This window comes from Dipodomys spectabilis, unplaced genomic scaffold, assembly GCF_019054845.1.
Source record: "Dipodomys spectabilis isolate Male_0828 unplaced genomic scaffold, ASM1905484v1 ptg000288l, whole genome shotgun sequence".
In the NCBI taxonomy this organism is placed as follows: Eukaryota; Metazoa; Chordata; class Mammalia; order Rodentia; family Heteromyidae; genus Dipodomys; species Dipodomys spectabilis.
Genome location: NW_024870965.1, coordinates 3,499,329 through 3,517,488, shown reverse-complemented (window position 1 = coordinate 3,517,488; position 18,160 = coordinate 3,499,329). Strand labels below are relative to the sequence as shown.

At 38.4% G+C, this 18,160-nt stretch overlaps 1 protein-coding gene across 1 annotated transcript in view; it reads right to left on the bottom strand.

Annotated features, from left to right (window-relative positions):
• The window catches only part of Kcnt2 (potassium sodium-activated channel subfamily T member 2), a 263,490-nt gene that overhangs the window by 14,481 nt on the left and 230,849 nt on the right, over window positions 1-18,160 (bottom strand). The window contains exons 24-27 of the mRNA XM_042701224.1: window positions 17,006-17,117; window positions 10,673-10,774; window positions 7,213-7,296; window positions 6,167-6,295 (exon numbers count right to left, since the gene is read on the bottom strand). Coding sequence (XP_042557158.1) covers window positions 6,167-6,295; window positions 7,213-7,296; window positions 10,673-10,774; window positions 17,006-17,117 — 427 coding nt within the window. The remainder of the gene's footprint in view (window positions 1-6,166; window positions 6,296-7,212; window positions 7,297-10,672; window positions 10,775-17,005; window positions 17,118-18,160) is intronic.

Sequence of the window (18,160 nt, the reverse complement as noted above, 5' to 3'; positions counted from 1 at the left end):
GTTTCCTACCTAACACTTTCCAGAAGAGATTCAATTGTAAGAATAATTGAGAGATCACAGTGAATCTCATAGAGGTAGAAAAAGGTTTCCTACCAGTCTTGAAACGCTCCGTTCAATATGCTCAGCCAGCCAGTGGCTTCAGCCAAGACAGAAAATAAGTAGTTACATTGTATTTGCAATGTATTTTGAGAATTTAAGAGGTCAATAAATAATAGGGGATTGCATAGTGTAAACATCACTGCATTTGCATTCAAATAACTACCCTCATTCTCTAACTACATTTGACATCTTTTATAACCTTGATTGTATCAATTGAGATCTTCATGAAATACCAATTTTCATGAAGAAAACCCCAAAACTTCATGAAAATTTGATAGTGAAAAAAGAAGTTCAAGATCCCGTGTCTAACATTTGTATTTCTACCTACTCAGGAGGCTGAGATCTGAAGATTATGATTAAAAGTCAGCCTGGGCAGGAAAGTACTTGAGACTCTTATTTCCAATTAACCACCAGAAAACTAGAAGTGGCTCTGAATCTCAAGTGGTAGAGTGTTAGCAAAAAAGCTCAGGGGCAGGCCCAAGGCCCTGAGTTCAAGACCCAGGGTAACATCTCCATCCACCATAAAAGAAAAAGAAAAGAAAAGAAGTTCCAGATCACATAATAGCCTTTAAAGGCTAATAAGTTGGTGGAATAATTAAAATTATTTTCCTCTCTTGAACTCATTTCCAGATACATTTAAGAATAAAGTCTTTCTTCTGTGGTCTCTTAGATAACTTTCAGCTTCATCTGAAATCTATAGTTAGTTTATGTTTATGAGCACAGCCTCCTTAAGTTTGCTTTTCAAAAGCACAACTTTAAAAGTCATAGTGTTCATATAAACCCTACTTTAGCTGTGAATATGTAAAAAAAAAAACAACTGATAAAGTGGCCATTGTTATTAGGAATGCCCAAAACCCTGAAAATACTGGTTTGAAAATTCCCCAAATGAGAGACTTGAAAACACAAGCAAACAAGACAGATGAGCCAGCAGTAACAATAACAGTAACAGCACCAACAGCGAAATGGACACAAGAGGAAACACAAATTAATGGAGGTCGATCATTTTTCCCCCAGGCAAAAACATCCCATGTGGATTCTCAGAATTTGCTCGATAATAAGTAGGAGATGAGTGGAGCTGTGATGCTCCTTCATAATTTCCAAACTAACTCAGTCATCTCCGGAAGTGGATCAACTCCCAAAACTTCAGGGTCTTAAAGCTAGGGTTTCGATGATAGCAGTGTTAGTAGCAAGGTACTGTATTTGTGAAATTTGCTGAGAGTCAATTTATATCTTACTACAAGGGCATCTTTTTTTTCGGTCATGGAGCCTGAACTCTGGGCTGGGCGCCGTCCCTCAGCTCTTCAGCTCAAGCCTAGCACTCTACCACTTGAGCCACAGTGCCAATTTCAGCTTTTTCTGCTTATGTGGTGCTGAGGAAATGAACCGAGGTCCTCATGCATGCAGGGCAAGCACTCTACCACTGAGCCATCTTCCCAGCCCCTACAAGGGCATCTTTAATGAATATTTTTGGGCACCAGTCAGGTACATCAGCTTCTGAAATTCATGATCTGCCGCCTGCCAGCATTTATGTCTCATCAGAGCATGTGGCAAATGCAACCCATCCTCCAGGAGAGCAGAAGGGTTTGTTTGATCTGAAGCTCATGATAAACCAAAGACCACTAGCTTCCAATCCATTTCAAAAACTATAATCCCATCTTGGAATATCTTTGCTTACTAACTTTGATGGAACAGAATATTAAAATATCATTACACCTTAGAGTCTGGACTTCTTGATAGCAAATACCAGGACAGCCATTAGCATCGTTTTTAATTACTCAATTGTAACATTTTCTGAAGCCATCAGTTTGTGCCTTACACTGAGATTATGTGTCACAAAACTGGAGGAAGCAGATAATTGTAGATTATACAATATAATTCTGTCCAAATAAGTGAGGAATTTAAGAAAAAATAGCTGAAATTTTAGAATTTCAGATACATGATGTTCATTCGTTTCTCAATGCTTGCTAAAAGACTAGTGTATTTGAAGTATTAGAATTCTGAAAGAGAGTCCAAATTGGGGGTTAATACACAAACACAAAGACAATTTATCATATGTCTAGAGATAAACCTTATTCTACATGGGTAAATCTATATCTATACCTAGAAAATAAAGTATTTCAGCATTATTTATTTTCTTTTCAATTTGAAATATCGAATTCTTTTTTATTTAATAGTTATGAATTATTATAATCCACCATGAGAAGAGCAGGAGACAAACAGAAAGTACTTACTTGTGATGCTATTTCTCGAGACTGATACAAGAGGGGAAAAAAAGAAACACGTAAGATACAGGTTACACACTGACCGAATGATACAGACGTGAACCAACAAGCACCAAGGCAAAGACAACACTGACCATCCATCACCAGTTTAGTGTTTATCACGGGCTTTTGAACAAAGGGAGGTAAAGCAGAAGCAAGTAGTTTAATGGGCTGTCATTTTTAGTGTGTAAAATTGCTTTGAGTGGAAACATTCCGATGGTAGTAGTAGAAGTTTCTGGAGCAGGAGCATGTATGCCAGGGTTGAGGTGACCTTCATGCTACATGCTCATCTCCCTTCTTACATTGCGTGGATATTTTAGTCTACCGCGAATTAAATGGCATTCCAGTTCTTTTGTGAATTTGATTGATTTGATTCCCCCAATGATTCCTCATCAGTATCTTTGCAAAAATGTACGTTAAACTATGCACTAATTTCCTTCCAGCTAGAGCAGTGACATAACTTGCCATCTATTTCCTGTTCCTCTATCCAGAACATGCCCAGAAACTGAAGAGAGGGCAAAAAACAGATGTAACATCATCCCTGGCCCTGAACTTTAAAGTGCGAAGCATCAGAGACCAGTCTGCACACAGCTTAGTGTCCACATCCAACCAAAGCTCATCTAAGACAGCCTAAAATTTAGTGCGAAGTCTGGTGTAAGCAGTGGATGTCGACGTGTGTTTGCTGTTTTACTAGTTACAAATGCAGAGTTCATACATCAAAGAGTTCATAAATTAGAACATTTAGGTTTGTTTTAAAATAGTAGCACCTAACCAATTTTGCCTGTTCTACACCGGCTTTAGCATTTCTCCATTCATGAGGTCACTTTCTGATTCTCTCTATCTCTGTTTCTCTGATTGTCTTTCTGTCTGTTTCTGTCTCTATCTCTGTCCCTGAATCTCCCAGGTTTACTCTTTCTCAGGCTGTCTTCCAATGTAAAATTCTCATTTCTTAGCCTCCCTAAGTGCTAAGATTACAAAAATGAGCCATTACACCCAACTTTATTGTTTTTTTCACTCTGGAAAAATTGAAGAATTAAGAATATTTTCATATATTCTTATAACTGTAGAATGGTCCATCATCTCACAATAGTTTTGGTTGGACCATACTCCAAGACATGTGAATCCCAAAGGACACAGCACAGTATACATGAATAGAAATGTTCTTTGGAAAATAGCTAATGGCCCAACTTTCTATCTTTATTTGTTTCTCCAGTTATTTTCTGCAATAGTCATACAATTTAGGTAAAATGTGGGTCAAGTGATTAATATAGAGAAACAAAAAATCTTTAACTCAGCTTCCTTTAATCTTCTAAAGACAAGCTTTATTTAAGTAGTGAGCTAGGAAATTTAGGAGCACTTCATTGAGATCATTTCTTATTAGGGGCAGAAATGACCGATCGGTAGTAAAGGAGCTGCTAGAGGAGCTACTGCGGATACTGAGAAACTCTTCCCCTGTGCTCTAGAATTCACACAGCACACTGCAAAGTCTTTTCACACAAAGGTGGCTGAGATAGCTAGAGACTGACCTAAAACAGCATTTACTAATCCGCAGTCTGCATACTAGGTAAATACAGTGACAGAATTCTGTATGGAAATCCTCTTTGTAGTAACCCTAGGCAAACAAGAAATGTTTGCACAGAGTATAGACTGTAGACTGGGATCTCTCTCTCCCTCCCTCCCCCCCCCCCTCTCTCTTACACACACACACACACACACACACACACACACACACAGAGTAGGTTGAGAAATGTCCAGAGACAAAGCTTCCTCGTTCCTTCTCCCATAGGACAGCACATGGGAAGGAATCAGACAGCAGGCCTCACCGGACACAGAACTAAGGGTGCCTTCATTGTGAAATTCCTAGTCCCCAAAATTTCTGTATTATTTTTCTAAACCATTAAGCCTATGGTATCTTATGACAGAAGCTAAATTGCTTAGGTGTAAAAGTGCTTGTCTTTGTTGAACCTACAATGAATGAGATATCCTTAACTTTTTAGTCAAATGAGCCAAACCACTGTTCTTATTAAGTTATCTGGAACTTTTCTATAATGAGACACTCCTGATTGCTTTTTGGGATTGCTGTTTGCAATCCCAAAATGAAAACACAATTTGAGCCAGGCACCGGTGGCTCATGCCTGTAATCCTAGCTACTCAGGAGGCTGAGATCTGAGGATCGCAGTTCAAAGCTAGCCAGGGCAGGAAAGTCCATGAGACTCTTATCTCCAATAAACCATCAGAAAACTGGAAATGGCGCTGTGGCTCAAGTGGTAGAGCACTTGCCTTGAGCTGAAGAGCTGAGGGACAGTGCCCAGACCCAGAGTTCAAGCCCCACGACTGACCGAAAGAAAGAAAGAAAAAAAGAAAGAAAGAAGAAAGAAAGAAAGAAAGAGAAAGAAAGAAAGAAAACAATTTGAAGAAAAATTTGAATGCATACGATAGATGATTTTTTAAAAAGCTCCTTTTTACATCCCAGAATATACTACAAAACCACTAAAAGAACAATTTTTGCTGGTCAAAGTACCACCAATGTTAATTTCTAGCTATAGATTTCAAGAATTAAAGTAAAGCCTACCCTATAAACCTTATGTTCTCTATAAGGCTCTTCTTTTGACACATGGATTTGATTTTTTTATCATAAATTAGTTTGAAACATAGGTTACTGAAATTATATACAATTGAGATGAGCTTGACAATTGAGGTTATTTTGACTTAGAACAAAAAAGGGAAGAACTAGCTTAAGTGTTTTTGTTATTTATAATCACTTTGGGGTACCTGGGAAAAATAAGGATTTCCAAACTAAACTATTTAAGTTAAATGATGTTATAGATATAGGTAAAATAGCACATTTACCTAAAATCTTTATTTCCTAAAATGACTCAGTTTAAAAGGTGGTGGTTTGTTTGAAGGAAATAAGAATTACTTTAAACCATAGGATGGGACCAAATCAAAATACAAATCTGTTTTCAGAGATTTCATTATCACCAATAAGCTCTATCATATTCATAAACTCCACTTTGCTATTAAAAATATGAAATTCTCCCCTAGAAAGTCCTACTACACTACTCATGCAGGGTTTTGTTGTTGTTGTTGTTGTTGTTGTTGTTCCTATGGTTATTGTTGGTTGTGGGGATTGAACTCAGAGCCTGGGAGCTGTCTGAGCTTTTTCTCTCAAGGCTAGCACTCTACCAATGTGCCACTTCTGGTTTTCTGATGAGTCTCATGGACTTTTTCCTGCCTGGGCTGGATTTGAACTGTAATCATCAGATCTCAGCCTCCTGAGTAGGCAGGATTACAGACATGATCCTATAACCCTTCTCTCAGGTTTAGAGGGGTGGTCTTCAATGCAGAGGCTGAACAGCATAACTTTCAGCATTGACTTACTTTTCCTTTGCTTTCCTTCCTTCCAAATGCCAAGCTATGTCCTTGGAGAATATTTATTAGAATAATTACTAGAATGGAGGTTACTTTGAGAACTTTTCTCAGGTGTCAGACTTCAAAGTTACTTAGATTTAATTGGATCTTGGCAATATTCTAGAAATGGCCAGTGCTGGTCATACAAGAGTCATTCAGATGCTAATAGCTATAAACACTAGCATGGTCACTTAGCCAACAAGGTTTTGTGAAATTCCAAGACATTCTCCTAGAGGAGCTGGGAAGATTTTATCTGCTGAGAACTCATGATACCAGTGTGGATTATGTTCTTTGTCATCTTCTGTGGCATCTTTCAGGAATTAGCTTCCTAGTTTATGAATAACTATATTCACCAGAGGAAATATCAGACCAAGAACACTCGGATAATTCCAAACCTCAGACGCAGTAAGTTTCTGAGACTCGGTCCTGTAGATGCCGATGGGGACATCGCCAGTGGAGGAGCACAGCTTCTGGTAGAGCCGGGCGTAGGTCCTGATCCACAGGTCCTCCTCCGTGATTTTCATCTGCAACACACACGAATCATTCACCACACAACCAGTGGTTATGCAGTAGCAGCCTGCTGATGGATTTTCACTCCTTCAGGGTACATTTAACAGGTTGAAATTTCAAAATAATCCTTCATCAATGTTTGTCTGTGCATTAAATCTGTCTGCTGTTTTAGTCAACGTCGACATCTCCTGGAAGTTTGACCCCATGGGAGAGATGGCAATTCCTCCCTTGGGGCAGTACCACATTTCCCCTCACCCATATGAGTCTACCCCAGGAGAATGGCAGCTGGCAGGCATGAAGACCATGTTACAATAACCTGGGGCTGCTGCTGGCAAAGTTCTCTGGTGCGACAAATAAAAAGTGCACAGACTTCAATACAAGAAAGAAAACAGAGATCTTGATGTTCCACTAATGTTCATGTTGGAAGACAGGAGGAGTGAGCTAGGTATGGTGGCCGGTACCGATCACCCTGATTGAGGGGGCCACTACTTATGAATCCAGACTGTTAGCACCCTTGTATTCCATGTGTTTTGACACAATATTGTCTTCTCTAAAGCGGTGTCACTGAGCTGGCACAGTGACCCGGGCACTTGGAGGATCTCCCTAACCTTCAGCCCAGGAGTTCAAAGTAAACCTGAGCAACAGTGACACCCCCATCTCAGAGAAACAAAGAACCTCAAAAGAAACGAAACGAGAAGTTAACGCCACGATCATGGTTTTACTGCAGAAGCATTGGTCCCGGTAGGAACTTTTGAGTCTCAAATCACCAGCTAAATATATATTTCTTATGAATTTTGTACTGGATGGCTGTTGGCTAGGATGGCTATGAATAAAAAATGTTGTCTCTGTAATCTCTCTTGCAATGGAAGAGTGTCAGGCGTAAATCTTCGGACACTCATTAGAAAAGAAACAAATGCTGAGATGAACTTACAGAGCAAAGGAATCCTGATCCAGGAATAGTGTCCAGTCCTAGTAGAAGTCTGGTGATCGAAATCATGTAATCCTTCACAAAGGACTGCAACAGAAGAGAAGACACATGAAATATTACATGCTTGCCCCGTGCAGCAGGGACTTCTGAGAGGCTGTCCCCCATTACCAAGTCTCCATGTACAGATTAAAAGAAAAATCTGCCTGGTGACCATCCCAACTAAATGTGTACAGTTAAATCAATCATAAGGAAATACAGGATACAATTACGATTTAGAAATCTCTGACCTTTGTGTGGGCTACTAGGCAGGATACAAACGTTTCAGATGCAGACATAATTCAAAATCTCTAATTGGAAATAAAATGGTGAATTGACAAAAGTCTTAAATTTTGCCGTGACGTATTTCAGATGGTGTTTTGCTTTTTTTCAGGGTTAAGCAGTCTTCTAGTAGAACAAATTTTTGTGCTTCGTTTTTCATTTATTACACATATTCTTTCCCCTAAGTGAGCTGATATATAAGCAAAAGAAAAACAGAATCTTCCTAATTTGTCTGAAATAACAGTGTCTCTCCTCTTAGAATATTGGTTTTTTTTGTTATTTTTAAAGAAAAAACTTTGTTTCCATATCTTTGGAGTTTGTTTCAGTATGTACCTTATTTTATATACATATGAAGAAGTGTCTGGGCATTATGTCTTTGTGATTTGCTCCTAAGATCATCCTCTTCTGGTCTCACTATATGTGAGTATCTAGAACTTTGTGCATATTGTCATGTCCCATTACATTTTAGATCTAACTTCTGCCTATCCGGGAGAGCATGTGCCATTTCCCTCTGCTCTTGGCTCTTTAGCATGATTTGTTCTAGTTCCATCCATCTTGCTGCAAATGGCATCATTTTATTCTTTCTAATGGCTATATAAAATTCCATTTTGTATAGATACCACATTTTTGGATCCACTCATCTATTTTGGGGTATCTGGGTGATTTCTGTATCTTGACTACTGTGAATAGTACAGCAATGAACATGGGTGTGCAGGTGTCCTGATCATATCCTGATTTATGATATTCAGGGTAGAAGCCTAGGAGTGGTACGGCTGGGTCATAGGGAGTACGGCTGGGTCATAGGGAGGGTCTATGTTTAGTTTTCTGAGGAACCTCCAGACTGCTTTCCAGAGTGATTGTACTAGTGTACATTCCCACCAGCAGTGCAGTAGGGTTCCTCTTTCCCCACATCCCCACCACTACTGGAATATTCAAAATCTAGAATAACTTTTATGGACAAAAGGACTACACTATTAGGAAGATACTACAAAGAGCATGAGTAAAAAATAGCCTCATGAGCTGGATATGGTGGTGTCTCCCTGTCATCACAGCCCTTGAAAGACTGGGGTAGGAAGATCACAAGTTGGAGGCAGGCCAGCCTGCCGTACATACAGACAGGAAGTCTCCAAGGAAACAAAGACAAACAATAGCAACAAGATCAACCCCAGGGGTAGGAATGGAGCTTAGAAGGATGTCACCTGCATATTTTGTACAATGCAATTAAGTGTCCAAAAATACAAAACAAAATAAAGCTTTTCCAAGAGTTCAAGAGCCATGAATAGCCTGCTAACACCCAGGTGACGAGAAGTCTTTTCTCTAGGTTTTACTCATTTTAAAGCCTTCTGGTTGGACAGTGAGTTCAAAAGATTTCATAAGAAATAAAAAATGTAGAAAATTATAACTGTCATGTGAGATTTTTCTTCTCTCATTTATATACATCAAGGCACACATACATATACACTCATAGTATGTACTAGATTGAAATGAAAGATGTAATGTTCACTCTGTTATGATAAAAACGTTAAAACCTTAGTTCTAGTTCAGTCATTCTGCACAGCTTCAGAACATAAAATAACATGCAAAAATGAGAGCCAGGAAAATTGCTTTCCAGTTCTACAAAATTCCATCTCTAATAATTTCTACATGAACCTTTTCTTCCTTCCTTCCTTTCTCCCTTCCCTCCCTCCTTCACTCTCTTCCTTCCTTCCTTCCTACCTTCCTTTCTTCCTTCCTTCCTTCCCTCCCTCCCTCCCTCCCTCCCTTTGTTTCTCTCTTTCTTTCTTTTTTTCTTTCTCTTTTTCTTTCTTTCTTTGTTTCTCTCTTTCTTTCTTTCTGTCTTTCTTTCTGTCTTTCTTTCTATCTTTCTGTCTGTCTTTCTTTCTTTCCTTCTTTCTTTCTTTCTTTCTGTCTGTCTTTCTGTCTTTCTTTCTCCCCATCTTTTGTTTTCTGTAGTTGCCCTGCAGCTTGCATTCAGAGTCTGGGCACTGTCCCTGAGCTTTTTCTCTCAAGGCTAGCACTCTACCACTTGAATACCTCTACTTCCAGGTTTGGGGTGGTTTATTGGAGATGTCTCACAGACTTTCCTGCACAGACTGGTTTTGAACATTCATCTTCAGCCCTCAGCCTCCTGAGTGTTTAGGATTACAGGCTGGAGCCACTGGTACCCAGCTCTGAACCTTTCTAAATGTGCTAAGCTATTGAGCTAGAGTAGGAGAGCCAATGGTTTCAAATAAGATCCAAGCATTTGTTTGCTATTGCTATGAAATCTTCAGTTTCAAACTTCCCTTCCATCAAGCCCTCCCATGTCGCCGTCTAAGTCCAGAGATAAAACGTCTGGACACAGACACAGCAAGTGCTTGCTCTCCCTTGAAGAGTATGTTCTGGCATTCATCTGCCTAGACAGATGGCCCCTGGCTTTGCTAGGGAAGCACTTGGGCATAAAGCCTGAAGCCAGCAGACGAGCTTGGCAGTCTGTGGACTGGGTTTTTCAATCAAGCAATTACAGAAGAGTGCATATAAACAGACAATAAAATAGAGTATGGGCAATGAACTGCGTATGTGCTTAATTTGAGAGTCAAGCTATAAAATAATTTAAAGCCCTACAAAGATCTTTTTTTTCCTTCTTACTAGAAATATGTGGAGATTGTGTGATGACTTTAATCAAAAAAAAGAAAGATGGCTGTGGTTCAATGGTTGGAAGAAACAATAAAAGATGGTACATATGTATAAAACATTTTTATAAATCCCTTAGCTATGATAAAGTGACAATCTTAACTAGGCATCAGGAACAAACTAAACGGTCTGCCGTTATAAAATCTTGTTCTGATTTTTCTAAAGTAAACAATAATGATCAGATGTTTAAAGAATCCCTAGTTTGACAGTTTACTAGCAAAGAGTTGTTTGTTTTCAAACAGGGGCTGGAAAGTGCTCTGGGCTTTTCTTTTCCATTGGTTGTGTTGTTTTAATTCTTTCAAAGTCTCAACAACATACTTAGAGTAATATAAAAATGTGTCAAAATCGAATTACTTCAGCTCGGTTTTAAGTTAGGGGCTTAAAATGTCACTACTATTTAATACTTATTTGCATGAGATATAAAATAGACATTTTAGAGAGGAAAAAAAAAAAACAAAAAAGGATCACATACCTGGTAAAGAAGGGTATCCAACATACTGATGCTAAATACTCTTCCGGCAGCAAAAGGCAGGCGAAACATAAAGGCCAAGTTCGACCCTCTTTCCCGCTCTTTCTGTCCAGAGATTTGAGGGTGAAAACTTTTGTGAGTATTCTACATTTTGTGCCTTTCTTGCTTAGGTAAATTTCTTGACTTATCTGAGACAGATATCCTTGTCTATAAATACTGCCTTTCCTTTCACATAAGAATTAAGTCTTAAATGTCCTTTTCATTTTAATAGACAACTTTTATTAATCAACTGAAGCACCAAGTCATTGGACAATAGGTCCTTTCATACATTAGAAATCTATAATTGACATAGCAGTGAAATAAAACCCAACAAAAGTAAAGCAATCACTTAAAAAAAAAAAAACTAATGCAACAGAATGTATCCTGAACTTCAGATTTGCCTGTAGAGTCTTCTACTGTCTGGCCAATATTAGGCTTCATCTCTTCCTCTAACTCAATAATGACCATCATCATTGTAAGCTTCACCTCATGTTTTACTAGGATAAACATGAATAATACTCTAAGTAGTCAATTGGGGTTAAAAATAAAGAACAAGGCAATGCAAGCACCTCTGACCCCCTTACTACCCAGTAAATGCCTCGTTTCCAAATTCCATCACTCATCCATTCAATTAACTCACAGCAGCTCTGTTTTCTACATCCTATTGCATGGCCATTGACCGAGGCTCAGATTTACAATCAACTTCCCACCCTAGACTCTGTCAAGTCATTCTCAATTACATCGCCAGTTGATCTCACTGAAGTTTTGATAATGTCATTTCTTGCTTGTGTGTCCAAGTCCAGTTCTGTTTGTGCTATGATCGGACTCTCCTGATCTTCTTAGAGGACATTCTTAGAGGGTAAATGGCTTCTTCATGGAAAGATTTAACTTTGTGTCTGAAATCCCTTTGGTTCACAGTGTGTCTTTCTCTCAGATTATCTCAGATTATTCTGACAAATACATTTCTTTAATGTTTTTTATTATCTTTAAGTAGTTGTACAAAGGAGTTGCCATTTTAAAAAAGCAGTTTATGAATACAGTGTACCTTGATCTTTGTCTCCTCTTTCAACATTCTCACCCATCCCTTTTCTCCCCTTCCCTCATGCTTCTTAATTTTACAGGATATGCCTTGAATTCTTGCCTGAATTCTCATCACCTTCTCCTCTTCAAGTACCTACTCCTGTCAAGTGCCTGTTTCCTGGTGTGTATTACGTTGAAGTTTGTCTTTGCCCTTCTACGTATTATACTATTTGAGTTCTCCCTTGAGTCTACTAGATTTCAGTTAATGTATTTCTATACACTCTCACACAATGTATTTATGAGTTTATCAGCAAAAGCTGATTTCCACATATTAGGGAAAACATGGATCCTTTGTCTTTGGATCTGATTTACTTCACTTAACATAATTTTTCCAGTTCTTTCCATTTCTTTACAAATGGTACAGTATCATTCTTCCTTATGGATGAGTAAAACTCCATTGTATTTATATACCACATTTTCTTCATCCACTCGCCCACTGAGGGACATCTGACCTGATTCCATACCTTGGCTATGGGGAATAGTGCTGCAATGAACATGGTTGTACTTGTGGCTTTACTGTATCTTGGTTTTAATCATTTGGGTGAATGCCCAGGTGGGGAACTGCTGGTTCATAAGGTAGTTCTATGTTTAATTTTTGTGGTTTTTGTTTGTTAAAACCAGTGTTTGTCCTCTAGTTTAAAAATTAACTAAAATCTAGATTATTCTTTATTATCCACTGATGTTCACATATATTACATTCAATAATATTATATAACATATTTACTGTCCCCTAAAAGAAAAGGTTAAGATTTGGATCTGACTTTCAATGGAAATGGAAATATCCACGTATTAAAAGTATAAACATGGCTGGGAAGGTGGCTCCGTGGTAGAGTGCTTGCCTTGCATACATAAGGCCCTGAGTTCAATTCCTCAGAACCGCATAAGCAGAAAAAGCGGGAAGTGGCACTGTGGCTCAAGTGACAGAATGCTAGCCTTGAGATGAATTGCTGAGGGAAAGTACTCAGGCCCAGTGTTCTATCCCCATGACTGGCAAAAAAAAAGTATGAACAATATATAAAGGGTTGGATGTTGAGTTCTGGACTTGAGTCAAGTGTTGGCTTTTTACCTCAAGACTGGCATTCTACCAATTGAGCCATCCCCGCTTCCAGGTTTTTGGTGTTAAAGGAGATAAGAGTGTCATGCTTTTCTGCCCAGCTTAGCTTTGAATAGTGATTGTCAGATTTCAGTATCCAAAGTAGGTAGATACTGGCTACTATAATTTCTTTTTGAAAACATTTTTCCTGCTGGGTACTGGTGGCTTACACCTGTAATTTTAGCTACTCAGGAGGCTGAGATCTGAAGATCCCAGCTGAAAGATATTCAGGGTAGGAAAGTCCATGATACTCTTATCTCCAATAAACCACCAAAATGTCAGAATTGGAGCAATGGCTCAAGTGGTAGAGTGCTGGCTTGAGCACAAAAGTTCTGAGTTTGAGCCCAGGACCTGCACTAACAAATAAATAAATAAATCTTATTTCTGGACTGGAAATACTACTCTTGAGCAGATTACCAGTTCAGCATACACAAAGCCCTAGCTTTGATCCCAGACCCAATGTATATAATATTTCCTCGTAACAGAATTCTGCTTTCAAAGGAAGTTTCAGTAATGACTCTGTGGCTTCTCAATAATCATTTCTAAAATAGCTAAAAGAATTCAGAGATATTTAAAGGACCAGATTTCAGACATTTCAATTTATTTGGTCTTACCAATCTTTTCTATTTAATTTTCTATCATAAATATGTATCTTTCTGAGAGGGAAAAATTGTTTCTGGCAGATATTTTGTTCCCAGCAATCTATGTCCACCCAACACCATATGGAATGAGATGATGAAATGATTAGATGCAACAGAACAGTGTGGGAGGGAAACAAATAAAACGTTTAATCGGCACCGTATAATTTTTCTTTCTGGACATAATCACAATGTATTCTCCTAACTCTACTGGCTTTCCTCTGCTTCATGCTGTGGAACTTTCATTTCAGTGTTTGGGGGAAAAAAACCTAACTGTACAAGTATCGTTCTTCTTATATAAATCTATCTCAGCTTCCAGACAACTTGATTTCTTACTCATTTCTCTGATTCTACTTTTTCCAAGAGTCTTCTATATCAACCTCTAGATAAAACTCTCAGCTAAATAGTTTCATTGTGGCTCCTATCTTTAAATTGTAATTTTTCCTTAAGGCTTTATATTTAATCCATCAAAATGCTTAACTTTTAAACATATATCTGCACATACACACATATACATGTCCTGTACATACACATATACATATACATACACTCATATACTTTCATATAATGCATGGGTGTAGTTTCCATAACTTTATTGAGCTTTGCTGATATGCTGTTATCTAAGTAAGATAATGTGCTTTTATTTGTATTTGTGCCACCCATCAAATTATAAATTCTATGTGCTTTATTCAATTTTGTAATTCCTACTAATTAGTCAGGCATTTGGCTCAACCAGAGTGTATAAATACACATTCAGGGAATTTCACGTACACTGTATCAACCTTTTATCTTTTTTTCATAATAAACATGCTGAAAATAAATAGCAGGTAACTTATACTCATGATAGTTTTCATTGTGATTTCAGCCTACCTGAAGTGATAGCATTGACAGAGCCTGGCACTACCCCTGAGCTGCTTTTTGCTCAAGGCTGGTGCTCGACCACTTGAGCCACAATCCCATTTCTGGCTTTTTCTGAGTGGGCTGTCTTCGAACCCCAATCCTCAGATCTCCGCCTCCTGAGTAGCTAGGATTGCAGGTGTGAGCCACTTAGAACTGCCTGAGGACTGACATGTTGATGAGAACAATGTCATGATTAAATCTTACTATGGAATTTGTGTCTGACACTACCAGCCTGGATCTGGTGCAGACAGCACAGGTTAAGAGCTGTGGCTCACAGCGCTGATCCGGCTCTGCCATCAGCTGTTTCCAGGACAATGGCTACAAATGGAGGCTCCCGTGACCCCCTCATGTGAGATAAAGCTCCTGAAACAGTGGTCAGGACTCATGAAGGCTCTGTACTAAGTCACTTCAATCTGATTGTAGGAGGTCCTATGAGACAGAAATGATGAGAACTATCGGGAAAGTTGAGGCAGGGTCTACTAGCACATTTACCGACCAGAAAACCCCTAAAAAGCCTCACTTTTAAGCACTTTTATGGAGGTTCGCTTTTATAAGTATGATTACTTGAGCCATAAGACAAATAACTGGACTCAATAGTTTCCTAGAGCCTAAACTTAGGCCACACTAAAGATACCAGCACAACCATGTTCACTGAAGCATTATTTACCATTGCCATGATATAGAATCAGCCCAGATGCCCCTCCATGGACAAATGGTTATACACAATGGAATTTCACTCATCCATCAAAAAGAATGATATTGTACTATTCATAAGAAAGTAAAAAGACTTGGGAAACATTATATTAATTGAAGTTAGCCAGACCAAGAAAAACATAGGTTGCATGGTTTCCCTCATTCATGGTAGCTAAAATATGTCTTTAAATCTACAAGGCTAATGAATTTTAAAGCTCAGAACCAGGATCCAGGGGCAAAGACAAAATACACCACTCCAGTTATCCTACATTTTCATCACTTTGCTTCTTACATCAGGGTGTCATTATCATGATTGTGAAGAGTAATTACAATCATTGCTGGGGATGGATAGAGTTCAAAGCAATTTTAAGGAAGAGATCTTGAAGCAAATGCTGTTCATACACAGCATCCCTAGAAAATATTTTAAACCACCATGAACATAAGAGAAATAAAATAGACCTTTAAAGGGAAATGAGAGCTTCCACTCATTTGTCTTTCTCTTCTACATGTCTTTATTTCCATTCACCTTCTCCTGCTCTATGTAGCTGTCACACTGTGTTGCTCATTCTTTGTTGTGCCCACATGGCTGGGAAATGGGGGAAGCACAGTGGATTTCTGGGTTTCAAATATGGAAAACAGGGAAAGAACAATGATAGCACTGGGGGGACCCAGGAAGAGGATCGTGGAACAACAATTCAGCAAAAACTAGACAATGGTGAAATAAAGGTCAGAAGAAAAGGTGAGTGTTTCTAAGGGCTACAAATCTGAATGGCAGGTGCTGGCAGGCTAGCTCCTTTATGAGGACTCTAACTGGTGCATGTGTTAGGTACTTCCCTCTGGCTCCACAACATGTCTATTCTGTTTATTTGTTTTTTGTCTTTGTGGTGAATTGGGTGCATAATTCAACTTTTAAGAGTATAGAAAAGTGTGTTACAGCATGCATGCAATGCGAGAACTTGGAAAGCTGTGTAGAAAATTCATGAGTTCAAAACCAGCCTGGATCTTTCACGATTCAACAACAACAAACAGAATATGTTAGTCCAAAAAATATTCTTCATGACAAAAATCCTAATTCTAGATTAATACATGATGTATTGTTGTTAAATCAAATTTCCAGTCAATTTCTTTCCTGACTTTCTCTCAACCCATGTCAGTATCACTTTGGAAGTTAGTTTTCAAGAAAGCCCTGTCTCTCTTTTAAGATCCTCGAGACTTTTTGGAAACCACAAAACTATATAAATATAGACCTCAGGAGGGAGTGGAATCATTTGTATTTATCAACACAGCTGATGTTATATGTGAGCATAAATGCTTCTGCTGTACTTCCAGAAATTATGCTGTAAACTTGTAATTAGTGTAATAGAACAAAATATTTCTCCCATTTTTACTTGCAACGCAAATGGAATCAAATGTATTGATTCATTGTTTTCAAATAGGGTAGACTCAAGGCAGATCTCAAATACTGTCATTTCTTAGAAAGTCAAAATCAAAGTTCAGAAAATAGAACAGTAGGAAGTGGGTGCTGAGAAGAGGTGGGGTGGGGTCAAGGGGAAAGAAGTAGACAAAAGAAAAAGAGAAGAGAGGAGAAATGTAGACAAGAATTGAATGTATATCACAGAAAATGAAACAGAGTAGGTGAAGGCTGGATGAGATGTTGATGATCAAGATATATTGTATTTATAAACTACTTTGTTAAGTGGAAACTCCTTTGTACAACTACCTAAAAATAATAGAAAAATAATAACAGTAAGCTAGGATTTTATTCTATAGAGAGGAATTTGAAATAGCATGCTTGTTTTTGCTATGTCTTGGCATTTCTTTGCCTATATCGATATTTTTAATTGCCCATTGAACAAAAATAGTTCGTTCCAGCGTCCATCATGAGGGTCTTACCTTTTCCAGTTTTGAGAGAGCAAGAGAGTAACAGTCTTTGGCTCTGAACTGCATGAACCTCATGTTGGCCGGGTGAGTAAGCTCGGTGATGATGCTGAGACTAGAAAACAACCTATTTTCAGGAGAGAAAAAATGGGTTATACAAACAATCCAATATGGCACTTTCTATTACAATGTATTTAGGGTTAGTGAATTCTAGGTGAAGGTCTAAAAGTAATATCCAATTACAACAACAAGAAGTGCCTCATTATGTATAATACAAGGAAAATAACACATTAAATCCAAAAATTATTTTAACCCTCTTTTCTTCTTTCTTTCTTTCTTTCTTTTTGTTGGTCATGGGGCTTGCACTCTGGGCCTCAGTGCTGTCCCTGAGCAGCTCAAGGTTCACACTCTAGCACTTGAGCCACAGCACCACTTCCAGTTCTCTGGTGGTTAACTGGAGATAAGTCCCACAGACTTTCCTTGCCCTGGCTGGCTTTGAACCGTGATCCTCAGATCTCAGTCTTCTGATTGGCTAGGATGACAGGCGTGAGCCACCAGCACCCTGCTTAACCACCATTTTACTGACTCCTGAGTAGCTGAAATTAGAGGCACAAGCATCATGCCTAATGAATGCATTTTTTTAAAGATCAAAGCTTGCTACCATGAATTTCTAAGATGAAATAATTCCACTGACATTTCACCCTCATGTATTGACCACTGGAAAGAAAACTCACATGGCCCAAATACAATAACAAGTTATTAAGAATATCTAGCAACATGTTGCAGGGGTGTATATTACAAATCAAAAATCAAATCCATTTCTATAATATCAGCTCTGTCTCTTCATTTGACTTTGCCATAGGTCATTGACTGTGCCATTGAAATTTGTGTTTTGGAGGGTAATATTTAATATCTAAAGGTAAATTTATTATTATACAAGTAATATCTAAAGCTAATGTGCTTACTATTAGGAAGTCTGAGTCTTCAGGAGATAGCTACACATAAAGGGTATGATTCTATGCCTTAAACAGTCTATGAACTTACATAGGAAACAGTAAATATTCACAAATTGTAAGATAATCTCTGTTCTAGTGCCTATAGATGGTGTGGCTGATAGAATGCTTCCAGTGTAAGTGGCATTCAGGTGTAACTGAGCAGACATCCTGTGAG